The 26205-nt window shown below is 40.8% G+C and overlaps 1 protein-coding gene across 3 annotated transcripts in view; it reads left to right on the forward strand.

Moving 5' to 3' along the window:
* Positions 1-26205, forward strand: part of ino80 (INO80 complex ATPase subunit) — a 217764-nt gene that overhangs the window by 107898 nt on the left and 83661 nt on the right. For all 3 annotated transcript variants that reach the window (XM_072569373.1, XM_072569372.1, XM_072569374.1), the window contains exons 21-25: positions 8941-9074; positions 9722-9789; positions 9872-9965; positions 12559-12724; positions 14512-14652. In XM_072569373.1, coding sequence (XP_072425474.1) covers positions 8941-9074; positions 9722-9789; positions 9872-9965; positions 12559-12724; positions 14512-14652 — 603 coding nt within the window. The remainder of the gene's footprint in view (positions 1-8940; positions 9075-9721; positions 9790-9871; positions 9966-12558; positions 12725-14511; positions 14653-26205) is intronic.

Here is a 26205-nt window from a genome sequence, read left to right on the forward strand (position 1 = left end):
TTTTAAGGCAGAGGTGGATAGATCCTTGTGAAGCAAACGGGTGAAATGTTATCAGGGTTAGACAGGAATGTGGATTTGTGGTTGCAATCAAACCAGCATCTCATTGACCTGTCAGGTTCGAGGGCTTCTACTCATGCTGTATGTTTATCTGTTCCTATTACAGAATGTAAATGCTGGAGGAATTGTCTGTCCATTTTAAAGGGCAAGTGATCAATCAAAGCAGATCAAACAAATGATCTATGATTGATTTATGCATTTGTTCTTGAATTGCATAGAGGTTTCATTTGAGGATGAGGAATAAAGCAGTGCAAGTAAAAGGATTGATAAGGGCCAATGATGCAAATTCAGGATTCTTATCCAGCACAGAGTAGCAATGTTGCCTCCTTGATCTACTGATGCTGCATATCACTTGTACTGTATTTCCTGGTAATCTTTATGGGGAATTATTCTAATTATTCCTACCAGCAAACTCTTTTGCACCCAAAACTGATTAGTTTCAGGTTGGCCAATTGCAACAGCAAAGGAATTAGCTGGAATGCAAAAGGCCAAAGCATGTACCACTGTTGTTCTGAGACAAAAACAAAATGAGACTGCACGATTACTGAAGAGGGAATGCAGTGTCAAATCTGAGTTTAATCCAGAGTACTCCCAGCACTTTTTAAATGTCTTTTGCTGTAGCTATTCAACAGATCTTCCAAACTTTCCTAATTAATAGCCTCAGAATAATGAAATACATTCTGTGAAACCATGTCATAATTGTTCATTTCTCTCTTCTGCCTGTTGGTTATGTACATTGGGGTCTGGCAGCCCCACAGATATCATATCCAATCAATAACTCCAACAATATGGGCAAACTTGAAGATTGAGAGAGAGAGGATGGGCAGAGAGTTGAGCAAAGGTTTTATGCTGGTAAAGCAAAGTTATTGCAGGGAATAGTAATTTAAAAATATTGTTGTGGTATAATTAATTGCGTGGATCTATTTGGCATGCAGGGATGAGTTTGGAAGTTGAACTTAATTGGAAAATAAGTAGTCCTATAGTCCTATGTGTACGCTATTTCTGAAAGACAGCCAGTAGCAAAGGAGGAGGGGTAGCCTCGAAGGTGATGCATAACTTAAAGGCATTGATGAGAGGATTTGGTCTAAAGATCATTAAGTGCATTCATATGAGTGGAAGGTAGGAATAGCAAAAGGCAGAAAACACTGGCAATAATTCATAGGCCCCTTGACTATAGCTATACTGTTGGATGAATCATAAGCATTATTGAAGCTTAATAACACTTAATATGATAATTCTGGAGGACTTTAATCTTCATATAGAATGAGAGTCAAATGGATGGTTAAGAAGATTTGTTGAATGTTGTTGAGTTCATTGGATATGCATCTATATGACATTTTAGATACAATTTAGTAATATAACAAAGTTAATTCGTAACGTCACAGTAAAACATCCACTGGAAAGTTGTGATCAAAACATCATTGAATTCCGTGTGACGTTTGCAATTGGGCTGCATCACTTGCATCAATAAACTTAGTGCAAGAGATAAAAGGTGATGTTACTTGGTAAATAGACTGAAAGGACTGGCAGTAAATGATCAGTGGGAAATGTTTAAAGAAACATTTGAAATGTTCCACAAAAATACAACCTCATGAGAAAATTGCAAAACAAAAACTCTGCAAGAAAGAGCTGCCTGTGTTTAGATGTTGGTATTAGATGTAAAGAACAGCTCAGTGCATGAGCATGCCCTTTGACTCATCAAAATTGTGCCATCATATACTATCTTTCTAAATATCCTTTTGCCTCTGTGGTGTCCATATCCCTCTATTCCCTGACTATTGATATATCTATTAAGATCCCTCTATTTGTTTAAAAAAGGTGCCCCTCACATCGCTTTTAAACTTAACTCCTTTTACCTTAAGTTAGTGTCTCCTGGTAACTGACATTTCTGTCCTGAGAAAAGTAGGTCTTGAAGACTATCCATGTCTCATAATTTTGTAAACATCTATTAGAAGAGGCTTATAATGTTGCTGGTATTGTAGTAGCATGTTTGGGGATTGGGATTATCTTGAGGTGATTAACAAGATTCCAAACAAAAGGTTAATAGACAAGATAAGAGCTTGTGGAGTTCAAGGTACATATTAAATTGGTTAAATTGATTAACTGACAGGAAGCCAAAAGTGGCTATAAACAGGATGTTTTCAGATTGGCAGGCCCTAAATACAGGAGTGCTGCAAAGATCAATGCTAGAGTTTCTGTTCATAATATATTCTATCAAAGTTTGCTGTTGGAGTTAAGTTTAATTTGAAAGGTAAGATATGACCAGATCAGGTAGCAAAGACAGTGTGTGAGGAGGCAACAAGATGGAAATGAGCTATAATGTGAAGTGAAAATAGAAAATGAGAATGAATCTCAAAATATATGCTATTTGTCAATGTTGTTGATCAAGGAGATTTGTGTATTTGTAAAAGGAATGAAGAAGTTAGCATGTCAGTTCAGCTGGCAGATAGAAAAACAAATGTTTAATTTAGATAAATGCGAGGTGCTGTATTTTCAAAAAGAGAACACAGTGCAGTACAGGCCCTTCGGTGGCCAGTGTTGTGCTGACCTGTGAAACTGATCTGAAATCCACCTAACCTATATTATTCCATTACCATCCAAATGTTATCCAATGACCATTTAAATGCCATTAAAGTTGGTGAGTCTACTATTGTTGCAGGCAGGGCAATCCATGCCCTTACTGCTGTTATGAAGATGTAAGGGGTACTATAACTTGGAGAGTTGAAAGCTAGCAAGGCCTTAGAGTCAGAGAGTCTGGAACAAGGTAACAATCTAACACTTGGTCAGAACAGCTAGCACTGGCTAGGTTGCGATGAGACAAAAACAAATTCAAATTTGGCAATCAATTTACATTTGGCTCCAAGATACCAAACTCCAATCAAGTTTGAATTTAGAATTTTGCCAATATTAAAACCAGTGAAACTATCCCATGTTTTAGGGTATAAGTATCAGACAGTTTGAACAGTTAGTCAGAGCGACAAAGAGAGAACTGCCAAAGACCAACAGATGTAGGCTGCCAGGCAGAACTCTGAGAGGTACGTGTCTGGAGAAGGCGTTTGCACAGAAAAGTAACATCGACATTGGCCTGGAGAGCAAATCTACAGAGGAAGATACAAAGAGAAGATTTGACAGCAGGCTGGTTTTGAAATTGGAATTATTCAGTAAATCTTGATCAGGGGTTTTAACGGACTAGTATTGTAGAGGAGAAGGTAAAAGGTAGGTTTAGGTAAATGAGTTGTGAATAGTTGCTAGTTAATTATTCTCTGTTCGACTTTATTTTTAAAAAGCTGTTAATTTTTACTTCAGTTTGCAGCACAGGGCAAAATATTTTCTGTTGCTGGATTTGTGGGGGGTCACTGCTGTCTGAGTGAAGAAACTACCTCTGTCCTTACCTTTAACCCTTCAATTTCAAACTATGTCCCCTCTTGCTAGCCATCATTATCCGAGGAAAAAGGCTCTCACTGTCCAGCCTATCTACTCCTCTGATCATCTTGTATGTCTCTGTTCAGTCACCTCTCAACCTTCTCTCTAATGAAAACAGCCTCAAATACCTCGGCCTTTCCTCCATAAGACATTCCCTCCATACAAGGCAACATCCTGCTAAGTCTCCTCTGCATCCTTTCCAATGCTTCCACATCCTTCCTATAATGCGGCGACCAGAACTGTATGCAATATTCCAAGTGCAGCCTGACCAGAGTTTTGTACAGCTGCAACATGACCTCATGGCTCTGAAACTCAATCCCTTTACTAATAAAAGTAAACACACCATATGCCACCTTAATAACCCTTTCAAGGATCTATGCACATGGAGATAGATCTCTGCTCATCCACATGACCAAGAATCTTATCATTAGCCCAGTACTCCATATTCCTGTTCCTCCTTCCAAAGTGAATGACCTCAAACTTTTCTGCATTAAACTCAATTTGCCACCCCTTAGCCCAACTCTGCAGCTTATCTATGTCCCTCTGTAACCTGCAACATTCTTTGACACTGTCCACAACTCCTCCAACTTGTATCATCCACAAACCAAATCATCCGCCGACATTTCCGCCACCTCCAAACAGACCCCACTACCAGGGATATATTTCCCTCCCCACCCCTTTCCGCCTTCCGCAAAGACCGTTCCCTCCGCGACTACCTGGTCAGGTCCACACCCCCAAACAACCCACCCTCCAATCCTGGCACTTTCCCCTGCCACCGCAGGAACTGTAAAACCTGCGTCCACACCTCCTCCCTCACCTCTATCCAAGGCCCTAAAGGAGCCTTCCACATCCATCAAGGTTTTACTTGCACATCCACTAATATCATTTATTGTATCCGTTGCTCCCGATGCGGTCTCCTCTACATTGGGGAGACTGGGCGCCTTCTAGCAGAGCGCTTTAGGGAACATCTCCGGGACACCCGCACCAATCAACCACACTGCCCCGTGGCCCAACATTTCAACTCCCCCTCCCCACTCTGCCGAGGACATGGAAGTCCTGGGCCTCTTTCACCGTCGCTTTCTCACCACCAGACGCCTGGAGGAAGAACGCCTCATTTTCCGCCTCGGAACACTTCAACCCCAGGGCAACAATGTGGACTTCAACAGTTTCCTCATTTCCCCTTCCCACACCTCACCCTCGTTCTAAACTTCCAGCTCAGTAACTGTCTCCTTGACTTGTCCGGACTTGTCCGACCTGCCTATCTCCTTTTCCACCTATCCACTCCACCCTCTCCTCCTTGACCGATCACCTTCATCCCCTCCCCCACTCACCCATTGTACTCTATGCTACTCTCTCCCCACCCCCACCCTCCTCTAGCTTATCTCTCCACGCTTCGGGCTCACTGCCTTTATTCCTGACGAAGGGCTTTTGCCAGAAACGTCGATTTCTAAGCTACTTGGATGCTGCCTGAACTGCTGTGCTCTTCCAGCACCACTAATCCAGAATCCCTCATCCACAAATTTACCAACCCATCCTTCTATGCCCTCATCCAGATCATTTATAAAAGTGACAAACAGCAGTGGCCCCAAAACAGATAAATTGCAGAACGCCACTAGTAACCGAGCTCCAGGATGAACATTTCCCATCAATCACCACCTTCTGTCGTCTTTAGGTTAGCCACTTTCTGATCCAAACCGCCAAATCGTCCTCCATCCCATGCCTCCATATTTACTGCAGTAGCCTACCATGGGGAGCCTTATCAAATGTTTTACTGTTATCAATATATCCCACACCAACCGCTTTACCCTCATCCACCTGTTTCGTCACCTTCTCAAAGAACTCAACGTTTGTGAGGCATGACCTACCCTTCACAAAATAAGGTTGACTATCCCTAATCATATCGTTCCTTATGATTGTAAATCCTATCTCTTAAAATCCTTTCAGACACTTTACCCACAAATGAAGTAAGGCTCACTGGCCTATAATTACCAGGGTTGTTTCTGCTCCCCTTCTTGAACAAAAGAACAACATTTGCTATCCTCCACTCTTCTGGCAGTATTCCTGTAGACAATGGTGACATAAAGATTCAAGCCAAAGGCTATGCAGTCTCCTCCCTAGCTTCCCAGAGAATCAGAGGATAAATTCCATCTGGCCCATGGGACTGAGCTATTTTCACAATTTCCAAAATTGCTAACGCCACCTCCTTATGAACCTCAATCCTGTCTCGTCTAATGGCCTATATTTCAGTATTCTCCTCGACAATACGGTCTTTTACCTGTGTCAGTACTGATGAAAAATGTTCATTTAGTGCCTCTCCTATGTCTTCGGACTCTTTGCACAACTTCCCACTACTGTCCTCGACAGGCCCTAATCTTAATCGAATCTTTTTTTAAATTCCTGGCTCCTCTTAGCTCGCTCTTTAGGTCCTTTCTCGCTAACTTGTAACAGTCAAGCGCAGTAACTGAGCCATCGCGCCTTATCTTTACATAAGTCACCTCCTTTCTCTTGGCGAGATTCAACTACTTTCGTAAACCATGTTACCCTTGCTCAACCACTTCCTGCCTGTCTTGACAGGTACGTACTTATCAAGGACACGCAGTAACTATTACTTGAACAAGCTTCTCATTTCAATTGTGCCCATCTCATGCAGTTTCCTTCCCCATCCTAAGCATTCTAAATCTTGCCTAATTGCATCATAATTGCCTTTCCCCAGCTATAAGTCTTGCCCTGTGGTATATATCTATCCCTTTCCATTGCTAAAGTAAACTTAACCAAATTGTGGTCACTGTCACCAAAGTGCTCACCTACCTCCAAATCTAACACCTGGCCAGGTTCATTACCCAGTGTCAAATCCAGTGTGGCCTCGTCTTTTGTTGGCCTATTTTCATACTATGTCAGGACGTCCTATTGCATACATTGGACAAAAACTGACCCATCTAAGGTACTCGAACGATAGTGTTTCCAGTCAATATTTGGAAAGTTAAAGTCCCCCATAATAACTACCCTGTTACTTTCACTCCTATCCCAAATCATCTTTGCAATCCTGTCCTCTACATCTCTGGAACTTTTCAGAGGTCTGTGGAAAACTCCCAACAAGGTGACCTCTTCTTTCCTGTTTCTTACCTTAGCCATACTACGTCTGTAGATGAGTCTTCATCAAATGCCCTTTCTGCCACCGTAATACTATCCTTGACTAACAATGCCACACCTCCCCCTCTTTTGCAACTTTCCCTTATCCTACTGTAACATCTAAACTGTGGAACTGCAGTTGCCATTACTGTCCCTTTTCTATCCATGTCTCCGACATGGTCACAACATGGAAGTCCCAGGTTCCAATCCATGCTGCAAGTTCACCCACCTTATTTGGGATGCTCCTGGTGTTGAAGTAGACACACTTCAAACCGCTTTCCTGCCTGCTGGTACAGTGCTGCAACCTTGAAACCTTATTCATGACCTCACTACTCAACCTCTTGTATACTGGAGCTACAGTTCAGGTTCCCATCCCCCTGCTTGAATTAGTTTTAGCCTGTACCCTTTCATCCCCTGATTGCAACCCACCTACCCTCTTCCTGAACCTAAGGTGTGACTACCTCCCTGTAACTCTCATCAGTTACTGTGGTTCTGTTCGCCGAGCTGGGAATTTGTGTTGCAGACGTTTCGTCCCCTGTCTAGGTGACATCCTCCGTGTTTGGGAGCCTCCTGTGAAGCGCTTCTGTGATCTTTCCTCCGGCATTTGTAGTGGTTTGAACCTGCCGCTTCCGGTTGTCAGTTCCAGCTGTCCGTTGCAGTGGCCGGTATATTGGGTCCAGGTCGATGTGCTTATTGATTGAATCTGTGGATGAGTGCCATGCCTCTAGGAATTCCCTGGCTGTTCTCTGTTTGGCTTGTCCTATAATAGTAGTGTTGTCCCAGTCGAACTCATATTGCTTGTCATCTGCGTTTGTGGCTACTAAGGATAGCTGGTCGTGTTGTTTCATGGCTAGCTGCCAGAGGAAGTGGTGGAAGCTGGTACAATTACAACGTTTTAAAAGCCATCTATATGGGTATATGGATAGGAAGGACTTCGAGGGATATGAGCCAAGTGCTGGCAAATGGGACTAGATTAGTTTAGGATATCTGGCTTGTTTGGATGAGTTGGACCGAAAGGTCTGTTTATGTGCTGTCCGTCTTTGACTGTATATATAGAAAGGTATGTTGGCCTTTATTACAACAGGATTGCTGTATTGGGAGAAAATGTCTTTCCATAATTTTAGAGCTTTATGGAGACCACAGCTGGAATGGTGTGCGCAATTTTGGTCTCTATTTAAGAAAATATATATATATTTGCATTGGAGGAAGTACAATGAAGGTTCACTAAATAGTGGCTGGGATTGGGATAGTTGTTGTATGATAGACTGAATAAATTGGGTCTGTATACTTCCGGAGTTCAGGAGAATTAAGAACTGCTCTCGGTGTGACCATCAAGATTCTGATGGAGCTTGATAGGGTAGGGGAATCTAAACTGGGGCACAATCCCACGATAGGATGCTGATAATTCAGCACTGAGGTAAGGAAAAACTATATCACTCAAAGGTTTGAGAGTCTTTGGAATACGCTGCCTCAATGGGTTCCATCGTTGACTATGTTTAAGGCTGAGATAGACAGATCTGTGTTGTTTCAAGTCACAAGCTGAGGCAAGTGGGCAGGAAGTAGGTTGTACCCCAAACCCATTGTTTCATCAACTAGTGAAGCAGGTTCAATGGACAATATGGTCTACTCCTATTTCTTGCTGCCTTGGATAAGAGATGGACAGCATGGGTTTCCTCTGGGTGCTCCAGTTTCCTCCCACAGATTTGCAGATTAGTTGAATTGGACATGCTGAATTGTCCATAGTGTTCTGGGATGTGTAGGCTAGGTAAATTAGTCAGGGGAATGGAGGGCAATGGGTCTGGGTGTGATATTCTTCAAAGGGTCGGTGTGTACCTGTTGGGCCTAATGGTCTGTTTCCACAGTGTTGTGATTCTAACTATCATAGGCTTTAACTTGAGAGCAGTAGCGGGTTTGTCAAAGGCCCTTGCTATTTTAAGTTTTCCTCTCTATCTGAGTTGAGCTCAATCAGCACAGACCGGGGAATTCGTGCCTTTATGTAGCAACTTCTCTCCAGATTCTCTCAGAATATGGATTGAGACTTTTACTTTGTACCTAGTACTATTTGGGAATGAAAACCAACCAGGACTTGGGGGTTTTTAACTTCATAAATCAACAGGGACTTGGTAAGTATGGTTTTCTCCTGTAAATGATTAAGAAAACAGGATAGATCAAGAGTCAGGATGTTTACGTATTTGTATCAGTGAAAGAATGGTTTATTTTTATGCACAGGTGAATGTGTAATTTCCTGAAGGAACAAATTGGATAGTCATAATTGCTAAGTATGTGTTGGTTATATGTTATTTTCACTTCCGGTTCTTTTGTCTTTTTCAGGTCTGTAACCATCCAGAACTGTTTGAACGCCAAGAAACTAAATCACCTTTTCATATGTCTCTGAAACCGTACAACATTCCCAAACTTATTTACAGAGATGGGCAGATCAATCATTTCAATCATTGTCGCAACAGGTTAGCAAGCATAAAACCCACAATTATCTCCTCTACTTTGCCCGCTAAAACACTACCATTAAAACCAATCCATGTTAAACTGTTTTTTGTGTGGGAAAGTTTGTTCTGTTCCTCTGGTGTGTTGGAGATGAGGATGGGATGTCAAATGGAAAGCTATCCATTCCCCTGCACAAACCTTTCAGGGTCCTTCTAACAGTGTTAGCAAGTCAAAGTCACTGCTGCCCTGCCAGCACTAGAAAAACATTATCAAATCTCCCACAGCTGCCATCCTATGCTGTTCATGATCGGCGTATGCTCAAAATCTATCTTCTGGCACTTTAATTGAGTCTGTCCAAGTCAAAGTGATTGTAATTAAAGGACATCTGTCTGGGCTTCATCCCAGCAAGAGGAAGCCCAGATGTCCTGTTGGGTTGACTTTCTGTTTATGGCTGTGGTTTGGCTACTACACATATGCAGAACTACCTGGGAAAGAGATTGCCAGTTTGCCTGTTTGTGGGGAATGCTGATGGGATTCTGTATGTGAATGCTTGCATCTCTTGCAGAAGTGGATGGTGTTGCCTGGCTCTGTAGAGCTACCAGTTTTTTGAAGCTGCTGTTTGCAAAACTTAGGTGACTAGTTCATTTCTCATTGATTTTTTTTTATTTAGGTGGTTACGAGTCATTCTATCTCCATTCTCTCCAGCCTACATTCAGCAGTCTCTTTTTCATAGAAAAGGTAAGAGTTCACTCGATGTCTTCAAAGACTTGATACAGTTATTGGTCACCAGACTGCTCAACAAATGTTTCTTTTGACTCAGGTAATGATGAAGGAAGCTGCTTTTCTTTTCTGAGATTCATAGATGTATCACCATCTGAAATGTCAAATGTGATGCTTCAAGGGATGCTTGCAAGGTGAGTGCTGTTGGTTTATTCAGTTAGATTATGAATGAAATTCATTGAGCAAACCTGACCCTGTGTATCTGGGGTTACAAATTTTGGAAGACGAGGTCAAGGATATCAAGTCATGAAAGGTCAAGAATGAGGGATCATGTCTGTAAGAATAACAGACAAATAGATGTGAGTAAATGTGATTAGAACTATCTCGTCTTGTGGAGGGTAAACCCACAAAAATAGACTGGGGGTGATACCTCCCAATTGAGGAAATTTACTTGAGATATTGTCCTTTGAAGAAGCACATGATTGTGAGTGAGCAAACAATAATAATAGATCAAAACACTATTTGATTAATCAAAATATGCTTCATAAGTCATAGTGAAAGTAGTTGAGGCACTGAATGTGCCAAAAATCGATCCAAGAGGAAATATTAAAAGAACTTACTTAATCTAATGTTGAGAAGTCAACGAGAGCGGATGGGATGCATCTAAGGATACTAAGGGAAGTGAGGGTGAAGGTTGTGGAAGGTCCGGTTATAACTTCCCAAACCACCTCTGATATCTGGATGGTGTTAGATAATTCCAAGTGTTTATTCAAAAAATGGTGTTCTGGATAAACCCAGTTAATACAGGCCAGTTAGTACATCCAGTTAATGTCATACAGTTCAATATCAGTGGTAGGAAAGCTTTTAGAAAAATTACATTGGGACAAAAATAACTCACTTGTATAAATGTGGATTCAGCACAGATTTGTGAAGGAAATTGTCATCAACTAACTTGAAATTTTTTTGTTGCGTCCTCGAGAATTGATGAGTGTAACGAGGCTGATATGGTGCGTAAGAAGTTACAAAAGGCACAGAAACAGTCCCTTCGGTCCAACCAGTCTATGCTGAACATAATCACAAACTAAACTAGTCCCAACTGCTTTCTCCTGGCCCACATCCCTCCAAACCTTGTATTTGTTGAATATGTTTTCAACGTCGTCTTTTTAACATTGTAAGTGTACCCGCATCCACCACTTCCACAGGAAGTTCATTCCACTTGCGAACTTGCCTCTATATAAAAGATTTAGCCCTCTTGTCTTTTTGAAAATTGTCTCCTGAAACAAGTGCCTCTGAGTCTTAAAATCCCCTATCTTCGGGAAATTACCACTACCTCTATAAATACACCTCATTATTTTATAAATTTCTATAGGTTATAACCCCTCAACCTCCTACCCTGCAGTCAAAAAATTCCCAGTCTTTGTTTCTAACTCTAATCTTCCATACCTGGCAACATCCTGATAAATCTTTTGCAAACCCTCTCCAGCTTGATAATATCCTTTCTGTAACTGGGCAACCAGAACTGGACAGAGTATTCCAGAAGAGGCCTCTCAAATGTCCTGTACAACCGCAACATGACTTCCCAACTCATATACTCAAAGGACTGAGCAATGATGGCAAGTGTGATACAGTGATATTAAGCTTGCAGGCAAGCTAATGCCTGTGGAATAAATGGGACAGGGGATTATGGATATGAAATTGGCTAAGTGATGGAAAAACCGTAGGCTTTTTTTGGGAGTGGAGTTCCATGGAGGTCACTGTTAGGATTTCTGCTTTTCCAAATACCTATTAATAATTTAGACTTGGGTGTATTAGGTGCAATGTCATAATCTGTGGATGACGCAAGACTTGGAAGTAACGTGTGTTCTGAGGAGCTATGCTAATCTTCAAAAGGGCATAGATTATAATCAGTCAGGTGATGCATGAAAATTAAAATAAGTAAGAAGGGAATTATTTTGATAAAGTAGAGACAAGATTTGTTTTTTAAAAAAAAACTGTACAATGCTGAAGGAGCTAGAGCAGGGGGATCGGGCAATATTTGTGCGTAAACCATTGAAGATGGCATGGTAAGCTTGTAAAATGATTAATTAAACTTATAAATAGCAACTTTACAAATGCAAGGAACTTGTGTTAAATCTGTGTTTCTTTGAAAGTTAGCTTGGCCTTATCTAGAGCATTACATCCGGTTCAGTGCACTCTATTTTTGGAAATACAAAAAGGCTTAAAGTGCAGAAAAGATTCACCAGAATAGTTCCAGGGTTGGAGGGACATAGATGATTAGAATGGATAGACTGTGGTGGTTGTTCTTGTAGATGAGAGATTTGATAGATGTGTTTCAACTTGGTAAGATTCTGTGGAGTAGATAGGGGGAAAAGCTATTCTTGGTGGCAGAAGAATTGAGAGCCAGAGAGTACTGGTTTTAGTTTGGTAAAGGAAATAGTGACTTGGAAAGCCTGCAGGACTAGAAACGATTGCTTAGTTTGTGTTATGTTAACTGAGTGGCTGAAAAGGTTTTCAAGATGGTTAGTCTTCTTACAATAAGCTGTTTCCTGGCTGTTTCCTCTGCCTTCTTCTGACCTGGTATTGCTTGCGAATGTATTACTTTTTCTGTATTGTTGAGCTTGTTTCAGTTTAGAATCCTGCCCTATTATTGTTTTTACTATTGGAGGGGGAGCGGGTGGTAACTGGGCTAATATGCTCTGGGATAATATAACAAAGTTTAATTGCAGAAACTGTGAAATTGGATGATGACTTTTAGTATATCTCAGTGTTACCATTTCCTCTCTGCAGATGGTTAGCTCTTTTCTTATCACAGAAAGCTGCCTATAGGCTTCACCATGCACGCAGTTGGAGAGAGAGTGAGGTGAAGAGGCAACATCTGAGCAACACAGACCTGATCCTGTGGGTAGATTCCTGCACATCTTTCCCCAACATCCACAGCAGTAAAGGTTTCCAGGTGAGAGAGATCACATATGTAACAGAACACGGAAACAGTTATGTCCATGTCTTAAAACATCCACAAATGAGTCAGGAGCGTTGAGATGAGATTTATTGCTAGACTTCAAAAGGCCTGAACATAACTATTAGCCAAGAAAGGAGTCATAGTTATACAGCACCAAAGCAGACCCTTCAGTCCAAACCAGTCCATGCCGACTATAATCCCAAACTAAACTAGTCTCACCTGCCTGCGCTTGGCCCATATCCCTCCATTTTCTTGATGTATGTGCATCACCAAAGAGTTTGGCTCTTAAGGATTTCTTACTTTTGAAGTTATCTCTGCTATTGGCTCTGTATTGTCAGCATGCATTCATGTTCATTGAGGGGTGAAAGTTGCTTAGGATGGTCCATGTAGTTCTGTGAAGGAGGATGATTCAGTGAATTTCAGGGTTGTCATGGGGAATGAAACCGCTCAGTGGAATGTCAAACACTCAAACAAATTTAACCTGTGTTTTAAAAACAAAACTAATTGTCAGCTATTGTGAGCTCAGTGGTAAAAAGTGAACTTTGAATTAGAAAGCCTCTTGGAGCGTCTTTTGCCAATTGCTCATAAACAAACCCAAACAAGCAGACACAATATAACCAAAAACTATAATCCACATTACCTTACATCAAAGACATATCAGAAATGACATCCAGACTACTCAGACCCCTTGGCATCATGGTAGCCCACAAACCTACAAACACACTTTAAGCAGCATCTAATAAACCTAAAGGATCCAATAGATGGTACCAGCAAAACTAACGTCATTTACAAGATACCATGCTAGAGCTATTAAAACAAACTACATCAGACCAACTACCTGGAAACTTGCCACCAGGATACATGAATGCCAACTGGCCACCAAAAGATACGACCCACAATCGCTAGTTTTTATACATACAGACAAAGAAGGACACCACTTAGACTGGGACAACACACACATCCTATGACAGGCGAAACAAACACGAGTGTGAGAATTCCTAGAGGCATGGCATTCTAACCAGAACTCCATCAATAAACATCTCGATTTCGACCCTATCTACCTTCCATTGGGGGAAAGAAAATGAACCAGAAATGACATCAGCCACCTTAAGAAACCAAGACCTATACATAGAAAGGTGGGTCATACCACCAGCACCTCACCAGAGACTCTCATTGATTATGTTTCCTAGTATAGTGACTAAACGTCTGAAAGCAAACCTTCAAACTCAGCAGGTGAACTAAATATTTAGTGTCCTGCCTATTGCCAGCTGTATGTTCAAGTTTCAGTCCTCTTCATGCTCGTGATGAAGCGACTATGACAATCTTTACATCTGTGGGCCATCATTGGAAGCATTAGCTGAAGCGCTTGAGACTAAGTTCCTTTTTAATGTTTTCAGTTCATTTAGCCAATATTTACAAGTCTGGTACAGCAGTTAAAGGCCATTTGATTTTTTTTTTAAATCATAGATTCATTGTGTTATTTAATCATGCAGTGGAATCGGGGATGTTGTGAAGAGACATAACCTGCTTCAACTGTGTAAAATTATTGAAATCTGAATCCTGAAGGATTCTGGCATCGCACATTGTTTATTAGAATTCTCATTCAAAGTATGTGCCTTTCTGTGCCTTACAGATGGGTGATCCACTGTTCTTTTGGACTAGCCATTTTGATAATATACAAACATGCTTTGCAATGGAATGCATTGCGTATTGCTCTTCTAATTACTATTGTTTTGGGATGTTACTGCTGTCATGTGTGAACAATCTGTTCTGGCTCACAGGATCTTTGTTTTACTGGCTATTGCAAAGCAGTAATAAGCCACAACCAGCACCTTATCCATCGACGAAAATTGGCTACCTCATCCATCCGCCACAGTCAGCCCACAGAAATGCCAGCTTTTCTCTACAACAGCATACCCAAGGTGAGCATCCAATTTCAATTCACTTTAGTTTTCACTACCACAGTGGGAGCATTGAAAGTTGGATTTTATGATTGAAGCCCTATCCCATTGAAAAGACATCTGGGTAAGTTACACAAGACCAAAACTATGTACACCTTTAACCATGTAGGAAAATGGATATGTGGGGGAGTTGAGGAAATGGGAGAGGTATTTTATAAGTATGGAACTCTGCCTTTGATTCAGACTCTACCAACTGTGCTCCCTGACCCACATTTTGCCCAGTCCCTCTCCTCATTTCAGAGACCCACGCAGTGTCTCAACCTCACCTACTGCCTGAAAGCAAAAGTGTTTCGACCCCCAATTAAGACCAGTTAGCATTATACTAATAAATCACCAGAAAGTATGTTCTACCTTCTGTCCAAATTGCTGCAATAAACAGTGCTATTTAGATATTTTCAAGTATTTAATTTATTGCATGACAAAGCATTCAATTTAACTGACATGATTGGATCAACAGTGTAAGTACTTTCTTGAAAGTGGCTGTGCTTTCAAAGCTCTAGGTCTATAAATAGATAGTATTGTTTGTTTTCTGGGATGCTGGAGAGTTAGATTGCTGAGGGATTTACTATACCTGTGTAAACAGCCAGCTGTCTCATTGCTGATAATGTCTATCTCTCAGCAACAAACCAGTAGAGCATAGTTTTTACATGAGTAGGATGATGAACATTCTTTCTATTCGTATTCTTTTCTATGCTTGTTCTGTCCTATTTGCATTTATTGCAACATGAATTTGTTTATTCATTGTTGGGATAGGAGGATTTGCTGGTAAGGACAGCATTTATTGCTGATACTTAATTGCCTTTGAACAGGTGGTGAAGACTCGCTTACTTGAATCACTACAGTCCATGTGGTGTTGGTGCACCTACACTCCTATTTGGAAGGGTGTTCCAGGATTTTAACTCCGCCATGGTGAAGGAACAGCAATATAGTTCCAAGCCATGGAGGAATATCTACCGTTGATGGTAACTCCCCATACGTCTGTTCCTCTTGCTTTCCTTGGCAGTCTCAGTCATGAGTTTGGAAGATTGTATTGAAGGACCTTCGGCAGTGTGCTGTGCTGCATTTGAAGATGTTACGCACATCAATGACTGTGCATAGGTGGTCAAGAGAATCCATATTCAGGTGGTGGATGCACTACCAGACAAGTGGACTGCTTTGTCTTGGGTGCTATTGAGTTTAAGTGATGATGGAGCTGCACTTCAGGCAAGCAGAGTATATTCATTTATACTCATGAGCCGTGTCTTGTAGATTGTGAACAGATTTTGGGGACTTCAATGTGTGGTACCTACAGCAGAATTCCTCCCCACCACCCCCAACCTATTTTTATTGCCTTGCTAGAATTTTATTATTTTCATATTTATTTGGATGAGCCCATTCGGTTTCTGTTCACTTGTGTCCCTTCTTTTCCCCCCACTACCACCAGACATCAATGTTAGGTTTTTTTATCCAAGTGTGATGCCATTCACAGTCAAGAGGTGGTGGTTAGGTTGTCTCCTGTTGGAGATAGTCATGATCAAGCCAAGTCAGACCTTGTTGATGTATCTTGGCGTTTTGGAGCTTTCTAATCCAGTTGCATGTCTCTGCTGACTTGCATATCTGTTTTTTTCTTCTTTTTTTGTACTTAAGAGCATCATGTTCTAGATTAGGAGCTTCATTCAGAAAGTACTCCTGCTAAACTTCTGTGTTGTTAAAAGCAAGGAACATTTTGTCCAAGGTTTTATCATGTGCTCAGCAGAATAATTCACAAGAATAGAATCAACTGTAAGGTTAGAGTACTTAATGGTTAACAATTGGATTCTGGTAGAAGTCTTGCCATGGAGAATGCACAAATTAATGATGACTGACAGTTAACTGCCAAGCTATGTTTAAATTTTAAACTAGGTAGGTTGACTGGTGAGATGTTGTCCTGAGAAATGAGCTAGTGAATGACTATAACCTGTTTTGTTGGATTGAAACCATTGCAATGCATGCACATTTTGTTTCTGCCTGTAAGAAAACAGACCATGGTGTATTAATATGTAATTTCCAGTACACACAATTGTGCCAAACTGGTAGCCTGAATGGCTATCTTAAATTGATTGCCAGTGTAATTCTTCACACACTAGGGATTATCCAGAAAATGTTCTTCATTGTGGAATCACATCTGAACTTGAATACTGTTGTGAGTTTCACAAGTGCAGGATATTTGGGTGTGGTTTGCTTGTTGCAAACAGCCACAGGGATATGCTATTTAATGTGATCTGCCAATCTTTGTGACCTATAGTCTACATACCTGGCTTCATGCTACTGCTGAAATAAGTAGACCGCGTTACATATTTGTGTGATAGGCTGAACACCGTTTTGGCTAAATGACAATGTCCTTTCATGCATTATAAAGATTTTTCCTCTTCACTTGTTTTCTACTGAGTTGCTCTGATGAGTGCAAGATGAAAATCTTCAATAAGAATTCAAGTAATACTGAAGTTCTGTACAACAAATTACTTACTCTTCAGTTTGGACAAAAATAATTTCAGTATTCCCATTGAGTGATTAAACTTCTTTCTGCCCATCACATAGTGCTTTACACTTTTAAAATCTCTTTCGAGACTGATTACTTAATTTTGGTTTTCTCAGCAACTAATGAAAAGAATCGTGTATCCAAGATCTTACATTTTTAAGACTTTCATAGAAACAAACACACGTCAGTAGAGACTAAGCACTCCTCGGCAGATAGTATACCAAACTACAGCAACGGTACTTCTCGATTTAACTAATTAAATCAACTGAATTTATTTTTCTGACCAGTTTGTGTTACACTATAGCCTCATACTTTAAGTCCCACACACTGACAGAACTTTTCGCAGACTGCCTTCTCTGTACCGTGGCCCCGCGAGTCTTTCAGCATTCTTTGAACGTTTCTTAACTGAGTTTTATCCTCAAACCAGCTCCCAACTGAGGGCTCACCCCACTGACCCATTATTTAAATCTGTTGTCTTCCCATATAGACAGCTAAATTTTATAATCATCCTGCTCTGAAAGCAGTCACTTCTCTGCTTCATCCATCAGCCTGAAAAGCTGCATTGAAAAAGACCAGCTTCACCTCCTTCAGTGCAAAACTGTGAAGGATGATTTTTTAAGGTTGCAACATCTTTCCCCACAGAAACCAATTCACAAGACCTATATCCAGGCCAAGTTCATTATGATTTCACCATTTTCCATTTCAGGACACAACTGCTTTACCTTAAAGGACATCATTTAATATCTAATCATATTATAGAATCTCACACATAGCAGCAGCCCTCTAAAATGTGAAAAGAAATACCGCAGTATTGATATTTCTTTAACAGCATCAATATTATTTTGTAACCATTTTGAAAACTACTCCATGAAGGTACAGCAAAAAAGAGGCATGAGTAACTGTAGCATTTTGTTTTGCCGCCTCAGGGCAATGATTTCTACTACAAAAGAAAAGGGTGCTGATCATTGGATAAGGCATTCTTACGTGAAAGCAACAGGGAATGATAGGTTTCAGGATAATTCAAAACAGGTGCATCGCAGGTTGAGTGCAGTCTGTACTGTGCTTACAGCAAGTAAATAAAAATCATTGTGCTTACCTCAACAACTGGCTGATCGAATCATGTGCCCTACATATCGCACAATATATGTGAACACAGAAATTTGTATACAATGTTCCTTATCTGTTTGATAAACAGATCCTCTGGACTAGTACTGAAGATCATTGATTGAGGTCTAACATTCAGATTCATATATAGACCAAAGGCTGCCATTTGGGGAACCTAGTGTACCTCAAATTATCCTAAAAATAGAAGTGTCAAGTTCAGACAAGACAAGCAAGCCATTTTGTGCTACTATGTAGTGTCTGCATGAGTGGTAGTATCCATCAGTGGGCTGTTGGTGTTAATCCAAAAAGATATTTTCCCACTGCACAATTGAGCAATGTCTTCTATGAATTTCAGTGCCTCGATGATACAAAGTACTGTACATAGGATGTACATCTGAGTGTTTGAGCAATCAATCAGCATGTTACTTTGGTTGTAATGGACATCATGGACAGAGCATGGTTTCAACTCAACCAGACTGCATGTGTAAAGCGCAAAACAATCTATTTGTAATGAGTCTACATTTGCTCAATGTGAATGTGAATATTTGCTCAATAATCCTGATTGTGATAATAGTTTGAGTAACTAACTTAAGATGATTGCTCACAACATCATCATTAATGCTTGCTAGAAGCAGCACATATTCTGCAAGCTTAATAAATATTTCAACACTTGCATCTTCTTTGAATTATCCAAGAACTTTGGGTGTCTGTAGTTCCCTGTTGCTTCCTTTGTGGGAACACATTGGCCAATTGCTTGACTTGCCCTTTTTCTCCTACAATATAAATTGTTGCAATTGTTTGAAATTTAGTTGTGTAACCATAAAGCCATAAGAAATAAGAACCAGAGCGGACCATTCAGCCCTCAAGCTTGCACTGCCATTCAATAGTATCTTGCCATTCTTTATATTTACTTTTGTGTTTTCTCTGTAACTGTTGAATCCACTATTGATTAAAAATCTATCCATCTCAGTCTTAAATGTACGCATGGACTCTTCCCCCACAGCTCTGTGGCAAGGAGTTCCAAAGGCAATAAATCCTCTGAGAGAAGAAAATCTTCCTCATTTGAGTCTTACATTAAAGCACCTTTATTTTGAGACTATGCTCTCTGGTAGTAAACTCTCCCATAAGGGGAGACCTCTCGGCATTTACCCTGTCAAGCCCCTTAAGAATCTTGTATATTTCAATGCAGTCATCTATCTTTCTTCAAAATTCCAATGAGTGCAGGCCCAACCTGTTTAGCTTTTGCTCATAAGGCAATCCTTCCATACCTAGTGAACATTCACAATCTGCCTCCAATGAAGTGATATTGTCCCTTAGATAAGGGACCCAAAACTGCTCAGTCCTCCAGATGTGGTCTCACCAGCACCTTGTACAGTTGTAGTAGAACTTTCCTACTTGTGTATGCCAACCCTCTTTTAAATGTGATCCAACGTTGCATTAACCTTCCTGATTTCCTGCTGCACTTGTGTACTAGCTTTGTGTTTTGTGCACAAGTTCCCCAAGTCCCTTTTGTCTTGAAGCTTTCTGCAGTTTTTAAAATTTTGTTCTCCCTTCCAAAATGAGCTAATTCACATTTTCCCACATTTTACTCCATTTGTCAATTTACTGAACCGATTAGTATCTATCTGTAAGCTGTTTGTGTCCCTCTCGCAACTTGCCTTTCCATTTATTTTTGTGGCTATGTGGCCATGATATATTTACTGGCTTCATCGAAGCCATCAATATATATTGTAAACAGCTGTGGTCCCAGCAACGTTAAGATGCCTTGTCAAACATGTTCTGTAAGTCCCAAATTCAAGACATCTTTGGGTTCTCCTCTATCCACGCTGGTTAGGACTTCCTTGGAAAAAGTCTAGTCAGACACTATTTCTCTTTGTGAATCCATGCTGACTTTGCTTGATTAGATTATGATGTCCTAGGCTAAACCGTTTTCAGCTACTATGCCAGTGACCTTCTCTTGATCACAAGGTCAGAAGCAGGGATATTTGCTAAGGATCGCGCAATAGTCAGTCCATCCGCAACTCTGTGTACCAGCCCTTGCTGCATATGGACAAATTCTAGACTTGAACCATTCAAATTGGATCAGCCATGTAAATATTGTGGCCGTAACAGGCAGGAGGCTGAGAGATCAGCCATATGTAACTACCACCTGGCTCCATAAAGTGTCTCTACTGTCTCAGAGACACGAGTCAGGAGTATGACAAAATACTCTGTTCAACTGGATGATTGCAGCTACAACAACACTCAATCTTAATACCATGAAAGCCAAAGCATCCAGCTTGATTATCACCCCATCCATCATTTTGAACACTCATTCCCTCTACCACTGATCAATAATGTGTACCACCCACAAGTGTCATTAAGACTTCCTTGATAGCAGCGTTGAAACATAGAACATAGAAAAATACAGCACAGAACAGGCCCTTCGGCCCACGATGTTGTGCTGAACATTTGTCCTAGCTTAAGCACCCATCCATGTACCTATCCAATTGCCGCTTAAAGATCGCCAAGGATTCTGACTCTGCCCCTCACACAAGGCAGCGCATTGCATGCCCCCACCACACTCTGGGTAAAGAACCTACCCCTGACATCTCCCCTATACCTTCCACCCTTCACCTTAAATTTATGTCCTCTTGTTACACTGTTGTACCTGGGGAAAAAGTTTCTGACTGTCGACTCTATCTATTCCTCTGATCATCTTATAAACCTCTATCAAGTCACCCCTCATCCTTCGCTGTTCCAATGAGAAAAGCCTAGCACTCTCAAACTATCCTCGTATGACCTATTCTCCATTCCAGGCAACATCCTGGTAAATCTTCTCTGCACCCTCTCCAAAGCTTCCACATCTTTCCTAAAGTGAGGTGACCAGAACTGCACACGGTTCTGCAACTGTGCAACCTGCAACTTCTATGAACCGGAAGGACAAAGGAAACTGACACATGGCAACTGTACCATGTGATTTCCCCTTGAGTCAATACCATCCTGACTTGGAACTATATCATGATCAATGTTGCTGGATCAGAATTTTGGAAGTCGCTTCCTAACAGCACTTGAATGTACTTGCACCACGTTGACTGTAGTGGTTTCAGAAGGTAGCAAAGCTCCACTTTTTTAAGTACACCTAGGGATGCACAATGAAGGCTGGCATTTACAAATTTTATGTAAGTAATGCAAGTTGAATGTGAGAAGCTTTAGAGTCATAGAGATGTAGAGCATGGAAACAGAGCCTTCGGTCCAACCCGACCAGATATCCCAACCCAGTCTAGTCCCACCTGCCAGCACCCGGCGCATATCCCTCCAAACCCTTCCTATTCATATACCCATCCAAATGCCTCTTAAATGTTGCAATTGTACCAGACTCCACCACATCCTCTGGCAGCTCATTCCAAAGACGTACCACCCTCTGCGTGAAAACGTTGCCCCTTAGGTCTCTTTTATATCTTTCCCCTCTCACCCTAAACCTTTGCCCTCTAGTTCTGGACTCCACGACCTCAGGGAAAAGACTTTGCCTATTTATCCTATCCATGCCCCTCATAATTTTGTAAACCTCTATAAGGTCACCCCTCAGCCTCCGACGCTCCAGGGAAAACAGCCCTAGCCTGTTCAGCCTCTCCCTGTAGCTCAGATCCTCCAACCCTGGCAGCATCCTTGTAAATCTTTTCTGAACCCTTTCAAGTTTCATGGAGCAAATGGTAATAGCATCGCACTTTCTACCTATAAGGCTGACTAAAGTGGAGATGATGAATAATTTCAGTGGGAAAATGAATAGGCACTTGAAATAAATAAACTTAATAGTCAGAGCAGAGGAATTGGAGTGACTGGGTCGCTCCAGAGATTCAGCCAGCCAAACGACCCATTGTTTTGCTGCAAATTCTTGTCCATATTCTCCTTTCTTCTTTTCTCTGTCCTGTATTTTGCAGTCCTGTTCTATAATTCACAGGCCTTTCCCACATTGTATTTGTTGTGGTTTTGTTTTTGTATTTTTCAGCTTTGTTTGCAGGGATATTTTACATTTCACCTAGCTTTAAAATATCCTCTTTCCTGATTGTTGAAAAGTATTCAATCACATCTGTAACAGTTAGTTTTAAATCTGATGCATTGTCACCCTTTGTTCAGACATTTTGTTTTGCAGCTACTTATTCTGGGCTGGTTCCACTTTGCTCTTTGTTTATTTGCACGCAACTGCAATACAGTTGGATTATGTAGGCAAGCAGCAAATGATGTATGTTGGGTTGAAAAAGTAATGCAGCCAAAATATCCAGAAGACAAACTCCGTATCTACTGAGATCCTGAAGTATCAAAACAGGCAGAGGGAAACCCAGTCTCTCTGCTGTCTGTAGTTCTCCTAGGTTTTATGCTCAAGTTAATGCAGGCTTGGTTATTGTCAGGGATCTAGTGCAGATTGTTTTCTTTGCTCAAAGAGCCTCAGCTGTTTCTGCTTTCTAAAGGAGACCTGTTTCTGCAGCGGATGTGGGGCATTGCTCATTGTATAGAACTATAGATATTATTTTAGAACTGTTCAACAGTTGTAGTTTGTAACCAGGAGGGGGCAGTTCAGCATCATAGTTTATTTACGTCCAGGAGACTACACTGCCTATGTTCCTTTACAGAGGCAAAGGTTGTACAGACCTTAGAATAAATAACTTAAATTGCACATTTTGGTAAACTTGTTTTGAATCCCTGTTTGTGAACTCTGGTCAGCTCATTAACGAGGAATTAGAGCATGTATTGCCATAAGAAAGTGCTGGTTCTCTCCAGTGCTGTCCTCGAGATCATTAACCCAGTTCCAGTTGGTTCTCTTGTAATTATGGTCATTGTCTGCAATGAAAAAACTCTACAGAATAGATTAGCATCTCAGTCCTAGTTTATAGGCAGCAATCAAGTCCAGGTGTTGTTGAATCCAGCCTCAGCAAAGAGCAACTGGGAGCAGATTTAGGTGATTATGGAAGCTGGCTGTACTTCAGTGTTTGCATTTCCTGCCCACAGTGTTCAATATTTGCTGTGTGTATATGGGCTGTTTGCTCAGCAGTTTGTTCTTTGGCAGGATTAGTTATGAAGGGCCCAGCCATCCATCTGCAGTAATGTGATAAATCAGAACTTGAAGCTGGGCCAGGAAGTGACTACTTCAAGCTCAATGCGCAACATGCATTTCATTCAAAAAAACTGGAGCTCAGAGCACAAACCTGAGTCGAACTGGGTTCAGCTTTTAGATGTTAGCTGATGTTACACAGCATGAATTTGAATAAAGAACAGAAATTGCAGCGAAGTTGGCCATGTGTGTGGAGATGGAGCCTTACTGGTTGCTTGATCCTTCACCAATTTCAGGATCACATGCTAATTATATTTTTCTGAATCAATGTTCAGAAATATTGTTCTTACACACCTCTGGAGAAGGTGGGACTTGAACACCGGTGTCCTGGCTTAGAGGTAGGGATACTTCACTGCATCACATGCTAGCTAAGCTTGTGGATTCCAGTGACTACTGGCTTGATGACATTGCAAATACTGACCCATTGCAGAGCACATTTGTCTCAACTGACCAAAAGGTTACAATGATAAAGTATTAAATGTAACTCAATGGTAGATAATAAAATAACTTGCTTGCAAGTCAATATATATTGAAACTTGATGACAAGTGGTTAAGAATCTGTTTTTACATGCTGTCTTACTTGAAGCCTTATGGTTGTGAGACCAGATAATATCAAATGCTCAAGTCAGTGTTTAAAACTGTGTAGATTTGATGCAACATTTCCTTTGCAAGCCAGTGTGATTACCTCTGCAAGCCAGAATTTTTTCGCCATTTTCTAGTTGAGCAGTGACTGGTTACATTCGAGTTGCTGTCAGTCTTCCTGTATTGCAATTGTGAATTCCTGAAATGGCTGAGTGTATGAATAAGGGGAAGGAAATACTTGCTCACAGCTTTAGAGAACATTAATGACAGCATTTCAGGCTGTTCTTAACAAAAACAAAGCAAATGTAATTTTATCACAAGGTGTGGATCATAAAAACCAAGACGTAATGATGAGCTTATAAACAAACCAGTAAAATCCACCACGGTGCAATACTGGGCCCCATGTTGGAAGGGTACGGAGGCTTTCGGCTACAAAACAAATTCATTCAGGTGCCACTTGAAATGAGGAAATACAGAAACAAACTTCAAAGGTTGGGGCAATTTTTGTTAGGAGGTCTGTTTTTACGAGTGGTATGAAGTGTTTGAAATTATGAAAGCTGGAATTGGATAAATAGAACAGAACAGTTTTAAAGGGTCAAGCATTGCTTGGGGTGGGAGAGGGAGGATTTATTCTATGATTTGATGGACATCACTGGTGAGGTCAGCATTTGGTGCCCATCCCTCTTGAATGGAGTAGTTCAGCAAGTGAAAAGGTAGTCAATCACATTGTTGTCGATCTGGAGTCGCTCATTGGCCAAACCAAGCACAGAAGGTCAATATTTGTCCTAAAGAACATGAGTGAAGCAGATGGGTTTTTGGACAATCAACCATGTATCATGGTCACGGTTAGCTTTTAAGTTCAGATTTATGAATTGAATGTGAATCCCACCATGCTGTGTTAGGCAGTCATTTCTTTGGTTGAATCGTTTGTATGATGTGATTTTTGTGCGTTTGTTTGTTTTACGAAAGGGCTAAATGCAGTGAATTACAGTTTTAAGTGCACTCCCTTGCTTGGTTTCGCATCACATTTAAATGATAGGTGGTGCCACATTCAGTTTGAACAACTGTGTCATCCTTAACTATGTACTGTCGTTGTGGTATGAAATCACAACTTGGATTCAAAGTTGGGACTCCTACTAACTGAGCCAAGCTGAAATCTTTTAATAAGCCTCAATTAGATGCAACAACCAATAGACCAGTGACCTGGCTGCTTTGTATTTGGTGGTACTTAGCATGTTTGATTTATCTCCCCAGACACACAATCATGATTCTTTGGTAGTACAGAGCTTGGGTAATGCTGAAAAAAGAGACATCTCACTTTTTTAATCTTGCCCATTTCAGGCATACTGGAAGCTATATATATCAGTTCACGGTACCCTCAAACTGGGGAGAATGTGCATAACTTGCACATCTTTCAGTTTAAGTAGGTGACAGCCATTCTGTAGTTCGTTTCTCAAGGCAATCACCTATCAGTGTCACTTGCCTGTATTAATGGTTAAAGAAGCTCAGAGGCAGTCAATACAGTTTCAAAATCAAATAACATGTCAGAATGAACAAAGTCAGGAATCCTATTTGAGGTGTGGGAGATAATGGCAAAACTAGAAGAAATGTATTGACTAAACATGACGAGAAATAATCAGGTGAATACAGCATTAGTACTGAGGGGCAGCTTGCCATGTATTGCCAAAATAAAAGTTGTATGTATTAAAAGCAATGGGAGTAAGGAATGAATTGCAGGCACAAATTTAAATTGGAGATTATGCTTCAGTAGCCATTATTTAGACATAGCCAGAGGATAGTGTCATGGTTTGGAGATGTCGGTGTTGGACTGGGGTGTACAAAGTTCAAAATCGCACAACAAAATAGGCCAACAGGTTTAATTGAAAGCACACTAGTTTTCAGAGCGCCGCTCCTCCATCAGGTGGTTGTGGAGGACACAATTCGAAGGCACAGAATTTATAGAAAAAATTTACAGTGTGATGTAACTGAAATTATACATTGAAAAATACCTTGATTATCTGTTGAGTCTTTCATCTGTTCAAATATAGGATACTGTGGATTGGGAACTAAATATAGAGGTACACAATCCTTTATCCAAAATCCTTGGCAGTTGTTTCTTGGAATTCTGAATTTTTCAGATTTCGGAATAAGTGACATTTTCACAGTGAAATTTAAAAAATCACCTAACAGCTGACGCACATGTGAATAGTACAATTGCCACCTACCAGTGCTGGGCCATGCC

Source organism: Chiloscyllium punctatum, chromosome 4 (genome assembly GCF_047496795.1).
Source record: "Chiloscyllium punctatum isolate Juve2018m chromosome 4, sChiPun1.3, whole genome shotgun sequence".
Classification (NCBI taxonomy): domain Eukaryota; kingdom Metazoa; phylum Chordata; class Chondrichthyes; order Orectolobiformes; family Hemiscylliidae; genus Chiloscyllium; species Chiloscyllium punctatum.